This window comes from Nestor notabilis, unplaced genomic scaffold (assembly GCF_000696875.1).
Source record: "Nestor notabilis isolate BGI_N333 unplaced genomic scaffold, ASM69687v1 scaffold18522, whole genome shotgun sequence".
NCBI lineage: Eukaryota > Metazoa > Chordata > Aves > Psittaciformes > Psittacidae > Nestor > Nestor notabilis.
In genome coordinates this window covers 12,493-32,383 of record NW_009917189.1, presented here as the reverse complement: position 1 = coordinate 32,383, position 19,891 = coordinate 12,493, and the positions used below count along the sequence as shown (strand labels likewise).

The 19,891-nt window shown below is 37.1% G+C and overlaps 1 protein-coding gene across 1 annotated transcript in view; it reads left to right on the top strand.

Moving 5' to 3' along the window:
• Window positions 1–1,982: 1,982 nt before the first annotated feature.
• The window catches only part of EDEM3 (ER degradation enhancer, mannosidase alpha-like 3), a gene marked incomplete at its 5' end in the record, with an annotated part of 26,788 nt that continues 8,879 nt past the window's right edge, over window positions 1,983–19,891 (top strand). The window contains 12 exons of the mRNA XM_010024976.1: window positions 1,983–2,028; window positions 6,922–7,022; window positions 9,625–9,664; window positions 11,085–11,197; window positions 12,177–12,330; window positions 13,456–13,590; window positions 14,592–14,697; window positions 15,302–15,399; window positions 16,637–16,762; window positions 17,338–17,421; window positions 18,897–18,980; window positions 19,469–19,593. Coding sequence (XP_010023278.1) covers window positions 1,983–2,028; window positions 6,922–7,022; window positions 9,625–9,664; window positions 11,085–11,197; window positions 12,177–12,330; window positions 13,456–13,590; window positions 14,592–14,697; window positions 15,302–15,399; window positions 16,637–16,762; window positions 17,338–17,421; window positions 18,897–18,980; window positions 19,469–19,593 — 1,212 coding nt within the window. The remainder of the gene's footprint in view (window positions 2,029–6,921; window positions 7,023–9,624; window positions 9,665–11,084; window positions 11,198–12,176; window positions 12,331–13,455; window positions 13,591–14,591; window positions 14,698–15,301; window positions 15,400–16,636; window positions 16,763–17,337; window positions 17,422–18,896; window positions 18,981–19,468; window positions 19,594–19,891) is intronic.

Genomic DNA, 19,891 nt, shown 5'->3' with positions numbered 1-19,891 from the left:
TACCCCTCGGTAGGTAATGCTTCTCCTGTTCCTTCTTCACCCGCACTGAGGACTGTAGGAGACGAGGGGTTTCTGTCCCCCGTCAATATTTGAGGTGTGTATGCCAGAGCCAGGCTAGTGTTTAGGGTCAGGTCACCACGGCTATTTGGGGCAGGCAGCCCCTCATCACCTTTGCTGTGTGTGGGGTCTGACCCTTCTGCCCTAGTTGAGAGCTGCTGTCTTGAAGACTGTAGCTAGTGGTTGCATGTAATTACGGGTAAAAGTGATCAAAGGTAAATCTAAATCCGTAGTCAGTTGGTCTAATTATGGCTATGCCTCTGTAGCAAGTGAGCGTTTGGGAGTCATAAAAAAGGTAAATGTTTACATGTGTTCTTGCCTAGTTGCTATATATAAGGTAGACTACTTTGGTTCCCTGTGCATGTACAGATGCTCTTTTAGTATAGTTTTTAGTTGAAGGACAAAGACCACAATGTACATTGCAATGTATTGCACTGCACGGAATATGTTTTTTTAGACAAATATGTGATCAAGCATATGATGATCTTAGAATATTAGTGGGGCAGTTTCATCCTCCTCCTCCTCCTCCTCCCATCTACTGATCAGTTGCATGGAATAATGGTGCAAAAAGTCTGCTGCGGAAACACTCTGGATACTTTCATGGTTGTTAATCACTAGATATAAGTTGATATTTAACTTTGATAATGTTTACAGTTACTGAGGTTTTCCATCGTGGGTTCTCAGGGTACTTTGTGTGTATAATGTTTTGTATGTTTAAATTTCATTCACCAGTTGGTTTTAAAATTTTTGTGTTCATAGCTTGCACTCAGTGCATCATCTGATGCCCAGGCATAGGCAAGTAATGTCTTGCCACTGTTTGTGTCTGAGGGACCGAGCTGGGTCATTCCTGAATAATGGCGGGTTATCTGTGTATTTATTTAATGACAGTCGCAGAAATTATTTCAGAAAATGCCGTGTAGATGTAAGTTGTGTGTACAGAAATGAAAGTTTTAAGAGGCTTTTTGTATGCTACATCACTGAACAGCATTGTATGCTTAGTTCATCTGGACGTGGCACCTGTGTGCCAGACGCTGAGGTTTTGTCTGCTGAAATGCGCCCTAGAACTGCAGACTGGATATGGTCTGTGAAGTACCTGAGAAAAGCATTATACTCTGCTCTTTTGAGGACTTAAAGCATTTAATGAGTTAAAACAACTTCAGTTTCCAAGTCACTGAATTAAATCAGATATTTAGAATATAATTGTAGTGTTCTTGTCTCTTTTATGTTCAGTCTTGTCAGCAGAGATTGTGAATTCTGTTATTGGTAGCTTAGAAATTAGCATGCTCTTTTGCCTTGCAGGGCTCCTCAGTAAAACAGTTAGGAACAATTAGAAGTAGTGCTGTCTCAAAAAAGAACCCAGTGCTTTTTTATATAGTAGTGTTTCTCACATTGACAGCTTTTCAAACATGTAAAATAAAGGTATCTTCAAGGGTTTTCTTTAATATTTGCCTGCCAAGACTTCTAATGCAAGGAAGAGGTGTATATCATAACTTATGGTCCGTTTCTGAATCATGGACAGGAATTTATGCTGTGTCAGTAGGTTTTAGTATTGGTGATTACAAGCAGAACATAATTCTGTTTGCTGGTTTTTGCTGAGCATGAAATGTGTCCCACCTCTAGCTTTAATGTGTGGGTGACATCTACAGATATTTAAGGGGAAGCACAAGAGGTTGAAAGAGATCCCCAAATACTTCAACTCATGTTAGGTGAAGAAATAGTCTTTCCTTTCTGCAGTGAAGGAAAGCAGACAAATCAGGAAAAATGACTCTGCTATGTCTCATTTACTTGAGTAGAGTACATTAGTAGAGAACCTGCTACTGATACTCAGATATTAAAGTGTAATAATACATCTTGCTGTTCTAAGATGGTGAGTTAAAGGCCATTGTGAGGCAAACCACTAACGCTTTTCCCTGTTTCTTTTTTAGAAACCAAGTGCTTGAAATGTTTGATCATGCATATAGCAATTATATGGTAAGTAAAATACTTGTTGGTTTAATTTTTTCAGAGTTGTTATTGCTGACCTGGGAGAGAAAGCAACCTACAGTATCGTAGAATCATAGAATGGTTTAGGTTAGAAAGGACTTTAAGATCATCAAGTTCCAACTCCCCTGCCATGGGCAGGGACACCTCACGCTAGACCATGTCACCCAAGGCTCTGTCCAACCTGGTCTTGAACACTGCCAGGGATGAAGCATTTTACTGCTTCTTTGGGTAACCTGTTCCAGTGCCTCACCTCTCCCACAGTAAAAAACTTCCTCATATCTAACCTGAACTTCCCCTATTTAAGTTTAAAGCCATTACCCCTTGTCCTACCACGAGAGTCCCTAATGAAGAGTCCCTTCCCAGCATCCTTGTAGGCCCCCTTCAGATATTGGAAGGCTGCTATGAGGTCTCCACGCAGCCTTCTCTTCTCCAGACTGAACAGCCCCAACTTTCTCAGCCTGTCTTCATACAGGAGGTGCTCCAGCCCCCTTATCATCCTCATGGCCCTCCTCTGGACTTGCTCCAACAGCTCCATGTCCTTCTTATGTTGAGGACACCAGAACTGGACACAATAGTCCAAGTGGGCTCTTATGAGAGCAGAATAGAGGAGCCTGCACCTGCTGGTCATGGTTCTTCTGATGCAGCCCAGATGTTCTAGAGAAATAGCAGGGAGGTAGGGGCAGAGACTAAGCTAAATTAATAAGAGCACCTGTACTGCCTTTAGAAATAAATGAAGAAATATTACTTTCAGGAAGAGCAGTGTCAGGAAGGTTATGAAGGCTTTCAGAATGGTAGCTAGGAATTGTTAATCTGTGCCTGATCTTTCTCAAACCAGTGTATCTCACATCAAGCTATGAATAGTTTTAATTTTGGAAAGTATTGAAATTCCAGACTGCTAAAAATGGTAGGAAAAGGAAGCTCAAGAAGAGCTGTCCGTAGTCATCAGATTCTGGAGAACAGGAAATTGATCTTACTTTGTAGATAAAAAACCATGTACAATATTTCTTTTGATAGATGCAGTTTGGTAGCTCTTTTACAAACAAATACTGTTTGTAGAACAAAGAGGGGATCTGGCTTCATATCTACACATCCTAGCCTCTTCAGAGTATGTGACTGTCATGTGACTGACCCATGCTTACTATGGTTTCTTTTAATACGAGTTGTGATTTTCTGTGCAGGTGTCTCTGTGTTCTGGATATGTGAGCCATTCTGCACTCTAATCAACCTTGAAATACATTAGCTTAGTTTAGATATGTTTAAGAATAAAGAGTTAGAGTGGACTGACCTTCCTCAAGCAATAATTACTTTCAGATATACTATAAGTAATACACTTCTGGGGATAAACTATGAATCTGATAAAGATAAATATAAAAGATGAATTCTTACTGAGTTTCCCTTAACAAACTTTTTACACATTCTTTGTGGCTCTTTTTTTTTTAAATGGCACCAGTTCCTGCAGGACAAAGCAGTCTGTGACAGTATCTTTCTACAAATCACAATTTCTGTATTATGGTTTAATACTTTAAAAAGCTTGTGAGTTACAAGCTTATACGGTATGGGAGAGTTACAGAACTCTAGAATGGATAGAAAGCCAAACAAGAGTATTTTTGAAGAGAGTGTAGTTATTTTTAATATTAGTTCTTGCTTTTGACACCTTAACAGTTTAACAAACATCAGCCCTTTTGGTGATAATTTGTAACTTTTTACTTGGGACCTGGCTTGTGTTTCCAATGGCATTCTGAAGGAAAAATTGTTACACCTTTGGCAAAATTGGATGAAATATTATATAATGGTAGAAGGGACCTGTGCTCCTACTGCTCCCTGTGTGATGAATTGGAAATTAACAGGTAGGTGTCTTGCTACACCTGAAGCAAGAAAATTCTGGATGAAAGAGAAGAATGACCTCAGCTATCCTGGAAGCTTCAAAGCCAAAAGGATATTTGCTTGCCACATATGCTGGAGCACTAAACAAACAGAGAAATATGATTTGTTTGTTTAAAGTTGAAAAAAAGATTAGAGTATTAGACTTGATTCTGACAGGAGGAAAATGAAGTATTTTTGCAGCTGCTTTTGAAACAACCACCTGAAGAGTTTTGATTTTCTGTTTCTATTATGTGGTTTAGACTTGTGTATTTAGAAGTCTGAAAATTCGTGTTTGCATGCAAGGGGGAAACTCCCTTGTCTTATTTTCAGTTGTTAACAGGAACTTTGAGTAAAAAGCGCCTGTTTTTTTGGTGGTGGGTTGTTTTTTATTTTTTCCATTCCTTCAGCAACATTTGTAATAATCAGAATTCTTTTCTTCTTGACTGTCAGAAAGAATATGTGAAAATGTCAGTCACTTGACACCAGTAGGTATTTTTTGGTTTACAGCACTATTAGCCATGTGTCTTTTTTCATTAATCGAGTACTTTTCTGCCCTGAATTTACAGCCTCAACGTCAGGCAATAGGATCATCTGTTGGTCAGAATGTGTAGAAATTCCAGAGTATCTGTTGAGCTCTATTTTATAATATTTTCCAGAAGTATATTTATTGAAACATTTGTATCATGTTACTTGAAAGGGGAAAATTTGCAATTTGGGAAGTCACTTGACCCAGTAGCTTTCCTATTGTAGACAGAGAATAAGTGAACTTTCATTTTTCAAAATGCTTCTAGTTCCTTATGATTTTGTAAGACTAAAAGGCAGTTTTTTCCAGAATTTTTATCACTTTTCTCCATAATTTAAGCCAGAGATCTTCATTTTGACATTGCTTTTGTTGTGTACTGTTTAGATCTGTTTTTGTGAACACATTGCACAGATGCTCAGAAACATCTGAGCCATGTTAAAATGGTCTAGATTCTGGCTTTTGTAGTTAAGCTTGAGGAGAGCAGAATCATGCAAAGACTAAAACTCTTGAGAGGGTAGATGGGGAAACAAAACTTCATTTTCAAAAGAAGTTGCTGTAAGAGCTGTTTATTTATAGATGGTTGTTCCTCCTTTTTCTCTGTTTCATGTTTGAATATAGATTTTTTTTTATTTGTTTTACCATATATTTGGGAAGACTTTGCACTGAAACTATAAGTACACACATTCAGTAGTTGAACATTTTATCTTGCCGCGTGTTAGTTCTCCACTAAAATTGGATGGCACAGTACAATAGCCAGTTTCCCGATGAAATCAAAAAAGAGAAGCTCCATCACCATCCCAAATCACTTGTATTTGGCTTCTAATGGCATGGCAATTTCCTGGATGTTTGTTAAAATTAGATATATTTAAGATTCATCTTTATTAATGTCAGTGGCCTCTCTGAAAATTTTTCAGAAAACCTCTCCTATTACACAATGATGAATTTCAAATCTGTTTCTGTTTCATTTGATATCCTACTTTGGTGGTAGCTTAAACCTGCAAAACTTGCATTTACTTGAGAGGGAATAGGAACAGGCATTCTATTCAGTCTGCATGACTTGGGCAGTGGTGCCACTCCTGTTATTTCTGACTGACTGATTGAGAAATAATATTACAATACAGGATGCTTTGCAGAGTGCTTTTTCTAGAAATATGGAAAGTAACCATTGTGTAAAAAAAAAAAAAACCAAAAACAAACCAGCAGTCTCTCCCTTTAGAAAAAGCTATATTTTTAAAAGTCTCAATCTTGATAAGCTTTTTTTTTTTTTTCTTTTTTTTTTTGGTGAATGTCATCTTTTGTTATGCCTTGTGTAGTGATTTGCCAAATTTTTATTTTACCTTCTAAGTGAGTTCTCTTATCTGTCACTGATTGTGACCCTGAGTCACTTATATTCATTTGGAAATATTTCCAAAGTCAGTTTAAAGTCTAATTCCCACTGTTGTCTCCATGAAAGACCAACCACTTTATAATGCCTGCATTAGTTTTAGGTTTTAAATTCATCTTTGAGATGATAACTTCTGCCTAAAAAACATTATAGAAGGTGTCATATGCACCTTGTTGCAGAAAGCACACGATTAACTATTTAAGTTAATTGGTGTGTTGGGTTTTTTTGCTGGATGTGCATTAGTGGTTCCATACTTCTCTGGGAAGTTAGAGAGAAAGAGGTCCTGTTGTTCTGTTCACATTTAATCATTTCCAGCCACCCATCTGGAAAGCATCTCGGCAGAAAAAGACCTGGCGGTCCTGGTAGACTCCAAGTTGACCATAAGCCAGCAACATGCCCTGTGGCAAAGGCAGCTAAAGGTATTCTGGGCTGCATTAGGCGAAACATTGCCAGCAGGTTGAGGGAGGTGATCCTTCCCCTCTACTCAGCACTGGTGATGCCACACCTGGAGTACTGTGTTCAGTTCTGGCCTCCCCACTACAAGAGAGATATACTGCGGAGAGTCCAGTGAAGGGCCATAAAGATGATGCAGCATCTTTCCTGTGGGGAAAGGCTGAGAGAGATGGGACTGTTCAGCCTGGCACAGAGAAATCTCAGGGGGATCTTATGAATGTAGATAAATACCTGAGGGGAGGGTGTAAAGAAGATGGAGCCAGGCTTTTCTCAGAGGTGCCCAATAACAGGACCAGAGGCAGCGGGCACAAACTGACACATGGGAGGTTTCTCTGAACATCAGTAAACACTTCTGCACTGTGAAGGTGGCAGAATACTGGCACAGGTTGCCTGGAGAGGTTGTGGAGTTTCCTTCATTAGAGATACTCAGAAGTTGTATCTGGACATGGTACTGGGCAACTGGGTCTACGTGGCCTTGCTGGAGTAGAGGGGTTGGACAAAACCTTTAGAGGTCCCTTCCCACCTCAGAGGTTCTGTGATTGTCATGGAGTTTTTTTTTAAGTATGGCACAATTTGGCTTCCTTTTAACAGGCTCTGAAGAGTTGCTGAAATGGCTATAACAGTTTTAACTTATTCCCTTGTTTTGTTTCCTGTACAGGAGCATGCGTATCCAGCTGATGAACTCATGCCTTTAACTTGTCGTGGACGAGTACGGGGTCAGGAACCAAGCCGAGGGGATGTGGATGATGCCTTGGGAAAGTTAGTGTTTGAAATGGTTACTGTCTCATGTAAACATTTAGAAATCTAAGTACAATTCGCAGCCCATAAAATTCGTTTGTTCAGTTGACATATCCAGAAATTTACATTTGTAAGAAATACTTTTATTATTTTCTCCCATTATATTAACTGATGTGAAATTGTACCTTAGTCAGAAAAAGAGAATGGATGGTGAATGAGATCAAAAGATACTAGGAAAATGATTAAAAACATTATTTTCTGTAGGAAAGCCTTCCATATGTGAGCTGACGTTTATGGTATTAGTAAATTTGACTGCTCAATAGAGGTTATAAGGGTTAATTATGAGCTGCACAGAACTGAAAACTGTTATCCATTATGTTGGCCTTATAAATGATATTTAAAATGCCTTTTATTTTTTAGTAGAAAGCTCTCTGAAAACATAATTAGTCAAATGATTGTCATGTGTGTGGTAGCCTGAGGCCTTCGCCAAAGTATAAAACATTATTTCAGACATGGAAATTCTTCATATTTTTTTCTTTTAAGATAGCTTATAATACAAAGTACTGATTCTTTGGACAGCAAACTGTAGGTTTAAGGACTGTTTTTCTCCATGTTTGATTAAACAATCAGACAGAATTGACTTACTCTAAAAGTGTTTGTGATTGATTCTTTTGTTGTCTGTATGTGCGCTGTTTTGTGTTTATAGAGGAATACTTTAATAACAAATAGCTAATGCTCTTTTTTTATTGGTATCACTGCATAGTGTCCCTAAGCAGAATAGCGTTAATCGAAGGTGAAGTCCGTGTCTTAAATACTACTTCAAATTCACTGTGTGATGTTGAGCATGCCTTTTTTTTTTTTTTTTTTTTATTATACACAAAAGTACCTTAGTCTAGAAATCCCTATATAAGCCTGCTGCCTTGGCGGTATTGCGAGATATGGCTGATGAGGAAGAAGTGTCAAGAAAATGTATTTCTAATCCTGGTCATGCATTCTTTTTAATGACCTTTTTTTCACATAATTGCATGCTATCGTTTGAGTAAAAGCACATTTCATCTGCTTAGATGCATTGAATAGTATAAATATGTATTATTTTTCTGTATACATGATTTTTTTCTGTTTTGATAATTAACTACATTATTTATCAGATTTCTTATATAATCCCTTTTCTAGCCAGCTGGCTCATCAGTCCTGGTCGTTACAAGTCTTTGGAATATAAGATGACAGGGCGAGATAGGTCAGTTCTGTTTCACAGGGGGGCTAGGGAGTTATGCTTAAACCAGCCTCCTCCGTAGCTGTGCAATGCATGATCTCCCCTACTGTGCACAACCACTAGTTGTTCTCTCTCTCTTGTAGAACGACACTCACAGAATGCCATTATATCTTCACAAATTAAAAAAAAAAAAAAATTAATCTATGACCACTTAATTACAATTTTAATTACATTCTGTGCATAGACACATGTTGCCTACAGGGTCTCAGACATTAGGCACTTGCTTAAATTCTTGATGCTTGTTCTTCAGTAGGTAGTTATAACTGTTTCCAAAGTTTTCAATTTTAAGACTATCATATTCTGTAAATTCTATTCTATGCATTGTGTGTGTTTCTTAACATAGGAGCAATTTTATCACATTCAGCTACAGGTCCACTCAGCTTGTATGCACTAGAACAGCCCTAGAGAAGAATTTATGAACAGGACAAGCCTTCTTGTGATAATATTGTTTCAAATAGTGTGGATCTGACTTGATGTTCTCTTTTTATGGAATAAGTAGTTATTTATTTTAAGCCTGCCCCTTGGAAGTGCAGGCAAGGTGGCATTAGCCAGGTGAAACTTAAGGCAAGAAACAGTGAATACAGATTCTCACTCATTTTCTTCATGCCATGTGCAGTTCTAAAATCTCCATATAATGACACTTAAGCTTTTGATTTTGCAGGCTGAAGAGTGCTTGTCTGTTCACTTGTTCCAGGTGCGGCTGTTGCATATCTTCAGTCCCCTCTTACTGCACTTTATTGTACCTTTTTTTTCCTGTTCTATTCTATCCCACAGAGGAAGTTTCATAACAAAAGAACAGCATTTTCTTTAGTCTTCCACCACTAAATTTAACACTGAGTTGGTTGTACCAAACTGCAGCTTTTTCTGAAATAGGTAACTGGGACAGTTTCTGGAGAAATTTAGTTTGGAATGATTTTTGATCTTTCTAAATATTTTTATTATTACACTTAATAAGACAACACTCCTAATTTTTTGAAAAAGAAAAAAGAGGTTTGTAAAAGACTTTGGACCATTCTATTGGGTTTCTTGGATTCCACTGGAGAATAGAAATAAAAAATTAATTTGCTTACAAGAAGTTTGAAAGCTTTGCAGTAAATAAAGGTATTTCTATAAATCATAGCTTGTTTCAATCAGTTCCTATTCTGGTCACTAACAAAGGTAAAAAACTTAGTAGCGTGTTTTGATATTAAATATATTGTGTACACCTAATTTTTTTGCAGCTAGTGGTCTGTAAGAATTTAGTTTCTCCCATGGTATTGGTTATGAATATATATATATATATTATGAAAAACAATTTCATTTATACACATACAGGTCGATAGTAAATCTGTTTTAAATTTTGTTTCATAGATTTTCACTGACCTTGATTGATACCTTGGACACTCTTGTGGTAAGTTTAATCTATTAATAAAACAAGAAGATTGTCTTCTGATGCTCAGACTTACTTTTAGATTTCTATTTTGTTAAATTATACATTAAAAATACAAATTTTTCTTTGCTTTTGATCTCTGGCTATGTGTTTGAAGTGGCTATTGCTTATAAGAACTTCCAAGTGCTGTGATGGTGGTGTTTGGAGTTTAGTGCAAAAAAGAAAAATACAACAATTCCTTCACGTGACGTTGATGCTTTCTTACCTTTCTTTTCTTAGGCTTCAACTTAAAGTATGTGGGTTTGCTTCCTATTGTAGTGTTAAGCAACATGATAACTTAGAGGTGAACACCTCTTAATACCTACTGAATTATTTGTGGTTTTGAATTGTATGTACACATTTCATGGATGAATTTGTGTGTGCTTAAATATATGTTTAAAAAATGCAACCCCGGACATGTTTGCTAGGAAATGTTGCCAAACTTCTTGTGTTCCATCTCTTATTAAGAGATTCCAATCATTAATAAACTACTTTTTGTTAGATTTCAATCCCTTTGACGTATTTTGTCATCATAAGATAGAGTTTGGAAACCAGGAATTTCTGGCCGTTCACATCTATAGGTAAATCTGGTTTGAATATCCTTATTGCACTGATTTGGTGCTTGAATCATATAGTGGTCTTTTCTCTGATGGCTGTTCCCTTTTTATGATCTGCTGTGAGGTGACCATTGGCTTTTTTGAATCAGTACCACAAATGTTGAAAATGTGGAGTCTGGACCTCCCTGTCTCTAACAGACACCACTGAAATAGATTACTGCGGTTCATTTATTGTTTTCTTGTCTTAAAGCAGGATTAACAGTTGTAGAATTTAAAGGTACTTCTTATAAAAAATTGGATAACAAAGATTCTTAAAGATTGAATTTAAAGAAAGTGTGAAAGAAAATCTGTAGGAAATACAGAGCTGTTCTTCAGGCACAAGGAGAAAACTGTTGCGAGGATTAAGACTGCTAGGACAATTCACTGAACTTAGGATGTGGCTCCTTAGTCAGTGGATAGGAGGCTTCTGTGAAATTGGAGATGTGAGAGCAGGCCAGCCTTTGCCCACTCTGCTAGCATAGCTGCAGGCCAGTGAGTCCTGTTGCACTACAGTCGTGGTAAGGGAATAGGGAAGGAACAAACAAATAAATCTATGGGTAGGTACATTCTCAGTGACTTCATTCTTTGTGTACAGCTTTTACTCTCTTTCATGTATCTCATGAGAAAAACAGTACTGCCAATGTCTGTTGCACTGTATCAGAGTATGCCCCTGCAGGACCAGGATATTGGTGTAAGGCATGTTAAATGCTTTCTTTTTTTAATTCATTGCACTAGTTCTTCTACACCCTATTGTGATTGTATTAGCTATGTTGGAACCTAAACACCTGCTTATACTTATATTCCAGGTGTTAAATAAAACCAAAGAGTTTGAAGAGGCTGTAAAAAAAGTAATAAAGGATGTTAATTTAGATAACGACATAGTAGTATCTGTCTTTGAAACCAACATAAGAGTCCTTGGGTGAGTAACATCTATGTTTTCAAAACGCTTAAAAACGTGTTTTTAAGTTACATGTCTTTAAGGCATACCTTTCTGTATGTATTTAGATTAGATATAAGGAAGAAATTATTTACTGTGAGGGTGGTGAGAGACTGGCACAGGTTGCTCAGAGAAGTTGTGAATGCCCCATGGCCTTGAAGTGTTCAAGGCTAGGCTGGACAGAACTGTGGGCAGCCTGGTCTCGTGGAAGGTGTTGCTGCTCATGGCAGAGGGTTGGAACTAAATGATCTTTAAGGCCCCTTCCAACCCAAACCATTCTATGATTCTATGGTTCTGTGCTGTTTCCCCTCATTTAAAACAGTTGTGCCTTTGTCAGTTGGCATAGCTTGACACCTGCCTTAAGAAAGGTTTTAAAATGCTAGGCAGGAATTAATGCAGTGAAGTTGATCCCCATCTAGCTGCTGCAGGTAGAGGTTTTTTGATTTAAAAAAAAAAAACAAAAACAACCAAACCCAAAACATTGTGTGCTTAGGTAGCATTGGTTTTTATTTAATGGAAACAGTCTTACAAATTACGCTGTTCAGTACTTGATTTAAAAAATAGAACATTTCTATACTTGGTATAATAGATTATTTCAGGTTGGAAGTGACCTCCGGAGGTCTCTACTCCAACTTGCAGCTCAATGCAGGATCAGAGCAGGTTAGTTTTAATCTATCATGTGCAGTTTTAGAGGTGCTGGTTATTCTTGATTAACTGTCAGTGGAGTCAGTGATTCCCCTACAGTTTAGGACTCAGTCCTAAACAATACAGAATTGCTTCTGAAATACTGACAGCTAACCTCAATTGTAATTGGGAGTTGCATCTGCTCAGCATTTCTGAAAACTAGGGCTGTGTGAATATAGCACAGTTATGTACATGGACATCTAATTGTGGAAAGTTTTGCATTGCTGTTCAGATGAATATACCTTTTGAGATTGTGGATAATTTTTCTTCTGTTTAGGGGTCTTCTAGGTGGGCATTCAGTGGCAATTATGCTGAAAGAAAAAGGTGAATATATGCAGTGGTACAACGGTGAACTTCTGCACATGGCAAAGGAACTAGGCTACAAGCTTTTACCTGCTTTTAATACCACTAGTGGTCTCCCTTATCCAAGAGTAAGTTCTTTGGTTTCTGCAATTCAGGATTACTTCTGTATGCAAAATTTTTGTTGTTTTGTTTTTGTGTCTGTTTTTAAAATCACTTGTATATTTAATCAGCGTACAGAAAATAAAAGCTGAAAAAGTGCTCATTTGTAGTACATGCTACCTAGTATTTTCAGATACAGATTTAGGCTCTGAATACCTACATTTCCAGCTCTGAAAATTCTAATGTACTTTGTGTTACGTAAATAGTAACAGCAGAAATCTTGTCTAGTCACTGTCTACTGATTTCTTGCTCCCTGCTACTATAGGCATCACCAAGAAGCTGAGGAGAGTAATTTTTGGTTTGGTACATATCATTCACTAAAACATTGAAAGAGAACTTGCAAGCATTTGCTTCTGAATTTAGCACAAAACTGACTAATCTACATCCACATTTTTAAGAGAGCAAAGTTAGCTATTATCTAAAAATACTCACTTAATGTAAAAACTTTCATATTCAAAGAAAGCATGGTGCATACGGTTTGAATGACAAAAAACTACTTCCCATGCGTATCATCCATTGATTTTGTGAAATGTAGCTTTGACTGGAGAATTTTTCCCAGAAATTAAAAATTTAGGCTCACTAAACCAGCACTTTTCTAGTGAAAATGGCTAATTCAAAATGTTCAGGCTTTGACAGTCTTCTGCTGAGAGGGCCCTCTTCAGAATGCAAAAATGTTGTGCCCGCAACAAAAGCGGGCCCATCTTGCAGGTATTCTCTGGAGCCAGGAGTAGCAAGATATTTACAAAACTTAATGTTGAGCACTTGTGATGCTCTGAGTTCCTGGTTTGCTGGTAAATAAATAGCTAAAGCTAGATTTTCAGGGTGGTATTCTTTTATTCAAATTGTGAGTGAACCAGGCAACAGGTATTTAGGCCAGTCCTTGTTTTGGAGGGTTGAGTGTTTTGGATACTTCTGCATAACCTTATGTGCATGTTTGATAGTATGTCGTAAGGCAGAGCAAAACTGAAGGGGGCTGTGTGATCTTTTTTTCTTGCCTTTAGAAAAAGTTATATAGTTGCTCTACAGACCTATCATAGAAGTGTAAATTCTTTTAGCTAGTAAGACTAAAGATGATGATATCTACTTTTCTCTAGGTTAACTTAAAATTTGGTGTAAGACATCCAGAAGCGCGAACAGGAACAGAAACTGATACCTGTACAGCTTGTGCAGGTACCTTGATCCTTGAGTTTGCAGCTTTAAGCCGATTCACAGGAACATCTATATTTGAGGTTTGCTTTCCATGCTAACTTATTTTTTGGATTAGGTATTCATTAGTGTTCTGTTACATTTCTTTAATTTTGGAAAAATAATTTTGAGTTCATGAAATGGGTGCACATCTTAGGTATTCTGCACAAAAGGTTTGCATGTGTTCATATTTGTCATGTTTTGGGGCTTTTTCCCGTAAGTATTAATCTGATTTTACAAAGAAAAACCACAGGAAATAATTTTGTTTGAAGGTAGTTAAAGTAATATAGAAGTAAACAAGATAAATATACTGAAGAGTAGATAAAGGATAATGCTTGCATTAGCTTTGGGTTAAAGAGATCAGGACTAGTAACAAGAAAAGTGAGATATTTGGTCCTTCAAATGCAGCTTAAAAAAAATAATAAATTAAACCCACACTTGTATAGTCCCATTGAACATGTGCAAGACCTACCTAAGGGTGTATTGTCAGCAGAAGGATAAATAAAAATGCTTGCAGGTATGGTTTCATTGATACAATACTAAAAAAAAAAAAAAAGCCACCAAACCCTTTCATTATGTGCCTGGTATTTCACTTCCTGTCACGGAACCCAGTGGAAGCATAGCTGGGCCTGTGTTGTGTGTTTGGGTAGAACTTATCCTCTAAGATCCCATGAACGTGCTTTGTGATTTGAAGCCGTTTTTGTTGCGTAGGTTGTTACCTTCAAGTTAATTTTGTATATATAAAGAATGTATGCAACTTGTATACAACCCATGCAGAAGGATGTTTAACTTGGTGATACACTGTATGGTCTTAGGCAAATAGTTGAGTAGTGAAGCACCATTCTTTCTAATCAGCAGCTGAGTGAGTATATAAAATGTGAACTGAACATTGTAGTTTCTAAGTGTAATACTTGAGTTATAGAGTTGTTAGATATGAAACATCTTATTACTCCTTAGCATCTTAATTTCAATAGCCAAAAGAATAACAGTCTTTAGGATCTGTGTTTGTCTCATTTCTTTTAATTTGTATTTTTTGCTGTTGCAGGAATATGCACGGAAAGCGCTTGATTTTATTTGGGAAAAGAGACAGCGCAGCAGCAATTTAGTGGGTGTTACAATTAATATTCATACTGGAGACTGGGTCCGCAAAGGTGTGTGATATTCTGACTTGAAATCAGTGACCACAAATGGTTTTTTGCAAGAAAAACATCTTGACACCCCCCTGCCCCAAACATGCTTATCTAGACTATTTAAAAATATTAATGGTATGGGCAACTGGACTTAAATAATTTAAGTGCTGGAGAAGCGTGCTGCAATGGAACCTGGCTTTGCTCTGGGAGGGTGTTTTGGCAGCAAAAGTGGTTTCACTCATTGCAAAGGAAGTGTTCTCTGATTCACTTTAATACTGAGAGGGAAACGCCTTGGGATAAATTTTCAGGGATTCTACTGTGAATACATAGGAAAAGTATAAATAGGACCGTGGTTATTTATGGCAGCCAGTAGAAATACTTTCATATGAGGAAAGTGAAACAACTGGCTTCAATGAGTGTCTGTTCATATTATGTGCACTGATACTGCAGAGCCTTTACCATAGATGTACAGTATTGTGTCTCTGCATCCATCTGTGCCTTAATTCTAACGATAGGAGGCTTTTCCTTTTGCTGAAAGAGCCTTTAAAGTAAACTTGAAACCAAGGGGAAATATCTATATAGCTATTTAAAGCAAAACCACCTTTTCATTTTCTGCTGTTTCTAGATAGTGGAGTTGGAGCAGGAATAGATTCATATTATGAATATTTATTAAAAGCCTATGTCTTGCTGGGAGATGACAGTTTCTTGGAAAGATTTAACACGGTAAGTTAACACCTTGCTCAGGTTTGTGCCTTCTGTAAGACAAATTTAAGACTAATTGCATTGTCAGTCAGTTGTTAGTCTGGAGAAGCTTATAAAGAGATCTTTAGCAGAATTTCTATGACTTCTAATGTGTCTAGTGCCAGTTCTTACTACTATGAGTTCTTGTCTTGACAATTCTTGGGAGAATTGTCACCTGAGCTGATTACCTTGGAGAGTGTAATACTGCAAATGTTTCTGTAAAACAACATGAAGGCCACTTGTTACAAGCCATAGTAGAAGTTCTTTCTGTCCTGGAGCAAGAAAAAAGAGCTGAAAATCAAAGCCTGGATCTTGCATTGAACTGCGGATCCTAAGGCCCAGTATAGAACCTGAAAAGCACACCTAGATAACTAGATTTGTAAGATTACTAAGCAACTTTGTCAGCATCATTATTCTTTCATGAAAGTATTCTTTCTTTTGAAAATAGTAATATCCAATAAAAACATGTTATATAATAACGTGATTTTATATAGCATAATTTTCTGTCATAAGCAATGTTAAAATTTGAACAATTCAGCAGCTAAAGGCCTGCTGCAATGCTCTAAGTGTAATGATTATTTCATATTCCTAACCTGCAGCCACTTTTTTTTTTTTCCCCCCTCTCTTGTGTCTATTAACTGTTTCCTGTTGGTGTGGCTCATGTGTTCGTGATTGTACCTTCTTGTGCTTCAGAAAAAAGTGAAAATAGTTGTCTTGGGGAGTAGTAGGATTGGAAGTCAATAAGTTGACAAGTGAGCTAGTGGGGTTTAAAGTTCTGAACCATCAAGTCCACTTGCTTTGGTTTTCTGTACCTCCTTTTCCCCTTCTTCTGAGACACATTTGCTTTAGAATTCTCTTGTTCAGAGAATGTAATTTGAGCTTTGTTTAGTGTGTGCTTAAAAATTCAGCCAAAACAATTTACCTTAACTATGGTAGTTACCTGTTTATTGCATGGCTTCTGAATATACTTTTGTGTATGTGTATTACTTGGAAAATGTGATGTGTATTGCATGTGTAATACTGTGGAGCTTTTCAGTATTTACTACAAATATTTTTAGTTCGCAAAACTAGAAATTAGTGTGCATTGCCAAATGCAATAATGATTGCCAGTGTAGTATTGGTTCTTCCTTTGAAATAAAATTCCATAGTCTGGTAATCTGTATCTGTTTTGTAAAATGTATTGATTGTATAAACTCATGATTTTTCTGATGTTTGTCAGCACTACAATGCCATAATGAGATACATTAGCCAACCACCTCTTCTTCTTGATGTTCATATTCATAAACCAATGCTAAATGCTAGGACCTGGATGGATTCTTTGCTAGCTTTCTTCCCTGGATTGCAGGTAAGGTTTAAAACCCATGCACAGATGATCTTAATAGCAAGTAAATAATTAAATAGATTGGATATATAATTGGCAAGTCAAGCTTAGTAATTTGGCTTTCAGAAATACTGAAAGAGGATTCCTGTACTGACTCTTCGTGTAACTTCAATGCTATGATGCAAGGCAACTTGTATTCTGGCCATGTTGAGAATCAGGAAAAGTATGTCCATATGATTTGCTTCCTTCACCACCGGTCATTAAAAACACTGAAATTAAGCTGCTTTTTTAATAGTCTAGTGACAAATTTTCTAGTTTGCGTGCCATTTAAGACAAAGTCCCATTTCCACCAGTTCTCTGTAAATGATAGAGATCCTTTTTCTACATAGGCAGTAGTCCTAATAAGGTCGCTGATCTTGCTTAAAAAGCTCTAATGGAATATCTGTGGCTTACATGCTGTAAATATTACCCCCTTTCAGTGTATCTGCTGGAAACGTAGAAATTGGTGTGTAGCTTTATACGAACACCGTGAGTGTGCCTAACTGACTATTACTTCTATGCATGGCGAATTAGTGTTAATTTTATTAATTTAATTTTAGGTGTTGAAGGGCGATATTAGACCTGCTATTGAAACCCATGAGATGCTGTATCAGGTTATAAAAAAGCATAACTTTCTCCCGGAGGTAAGGTAGTAATTTTTTCCTTGTATAAACTGATTCTTACCTCAGTTTGAGCAGTCTCAGATATCCATTTGAAAAAAATAGTAGGTATACCTGTTGTTAAAACCAAAGGCTCATTTCTGCAGCATTCTCATGTGATCTACAGTTCTGCACGTATGACAACTGTGGTTTGTATATGAAATATTTTTCCTTCAGTTTTGCTGTAATTAAGAGAATCATAGGAAGCTGCTGCTGTTAATAATTGCTTAGACGTTATATTTCAGCCTTTCAAAATTGACCTTGACTCATTTCAGTATGCAAAACCTGTACAAGCACATGTAGTAGTAGCTGCTTAGTAATATAATGACATTAATGCTAAAGATCACAGCCATCTTTAACCCAAGGAAGGAAACTAAAGACTGAATTGTTCTGGGAGAATGTTCTGAGATTTTGCATATTGTAAGTAGGTACACAAACTTACCTGCAGAGTTTGAGCAAGTTAATTCTGCACAGAGAAGCTTGTTTACCTGCTGAAGTGTGTGTCTTTGTTCTGTGATGATCCAGAATATACAAGAGCGCTTCTGGCTCCAGTTTTGATTTTCCCTAGTGTAAGCTTATTTCTGTTAAGAGAACATTTAATTAACATCACATTCACCTAATATGGATATTGAGACCAAAGAATGCTCTCTAAGCACTAGAATAATTTTTTTGAGTGCTTTTAAAATGGTGTGATTTGGCTCCCTGGGACTCTTTTGAGTTGGTTTTTGAGTACTTTGTGCTTAGGAAGGAAACTTTGAAAGATCAATTATGCCGTCTCCTTTAGCAAAGACTTGGTTTAAACCCTAGAATGAGCTAACTGGTAGTGGATGTAAGCCATCACAGAAGTGGCTTTTGCCAGTGAACACATTAAGATTGAACACATAGACTAGGAAATTTTTAGGTAACTGACTTTTAGTCTGTGGTATTTCTTATGTTAGAGACAGCTGCTCACCATCTGTCAGTCTGAAATGACAGTTTAATGCAGTGGAAGTGTCAGGTGGTAGGTATGTTTGCGAAAATGGTATTTGTCAAAGCTTGAGTGGTCTTTGAGGTGGCCCTTCAACAGACTGCTTTAGTTGGAGTGCAGCAGTTGTGTATCTGTGCTGACAGAAGTGGTTGGCGGCTGCGTGCTGCCTTCTGGGTCTGGACCACAAGTTCTCATCTGTTACCTCTTGCCAGAACTCCACTTGCTGGACATTTATTAAGAAGCTGGGTGGTGTCCAGACTCCTGCACTAGCAGGAGCTTAAATCTCACTCATACTAAGTGGGCTAGAGCACTGGTTTAGGGTTTGGACTCAAATGTACTAACTGGACAAATGTTCTTGTAGTCTCCTGAGACTGATGTTGGACCTTCAGTCCTCCACTATTGTGTACTATAACTACTGTAGTAAGTAGGATTCAAAATAAACCTGTGTTTGGTTTTTAATCTTGAATTTATTTTTGTCCTTTTTCTTCCTCAGGCATTCACAACAGACTTTAGAGTTCACTGGGCTCAGCATCCTTTAAGGCCTGAATTTGCTGAAAGCACTTATTTCCTGTATAAGGTAAGATAATTTTCATTCCTCTGATTTTTTTGTCACTTTATCTAGCAGCTAGAATGAAGCTAAAAGTATTGGTTATCGAAAGTATTGGTTATCAAAAATTGTTCTAGGAATTTTGTTTTATATGTCTAGAATTAGAAGAAAGCTGTTTAGTGACAAAGGCCCATATTTTTAAAGATATTTAGGTGTTTCCTGTCTCTAGATTTTGGAGAGTAAGAGCTTAAGCCGTTTGTACCTTGCAGAGAAGAGCAGTGCCTAAATGTCTTGTGTTTCTGTATTTCCATGTGCGTATCTGCATATCCATAGAAGGTAATGCAGGAGTCTCAGAAGTCTCTCTTGTGACTTTAGCAATATTAATAAATTAGACTTTACTGGTATCTGAGAAGGTACAGAAACAATAAATTAGCGTTAGGAAAATGATTGCTGCTGATTGTGAAGCCTAAGTGCACCCGTATGTTTGGGTTTGATTTTTGTTGGTTTTTCTTTTCTAGGCTACTGGGGACCCTTACTATCTAGAAGTAGGAAAAACACTCATTGAAAACTTGAACAAGTATGCAAGAGTACCTTGTGGGTTTGCTGCAATGAAGGATGTTCGTACAGGAAGTCATGAAGACAGGTGAAAGTTCTCACAATTAATTTTTTCATAAAAAGATTACAGAAAAAATCTAATTACTCTGTTTATATAAAAGAATTGACTTCTGAGTAGCTGGCTGTCTTCAGTTTGATAACGAAGTCTTAAATTATACATTTGTCATAGTCTGTAAACTATTTCAGTAGTTTTAGTTTGTTACATAAGAATATTTTTAGTTTAATAATGTTTCATTTGTTTTGGAGCAATTGATTAATTACTTTCAAACAATATACTACAAATCTAGAGGTTTTTCTTTTTCAGTAATGCTGTTTTGTAATGATTA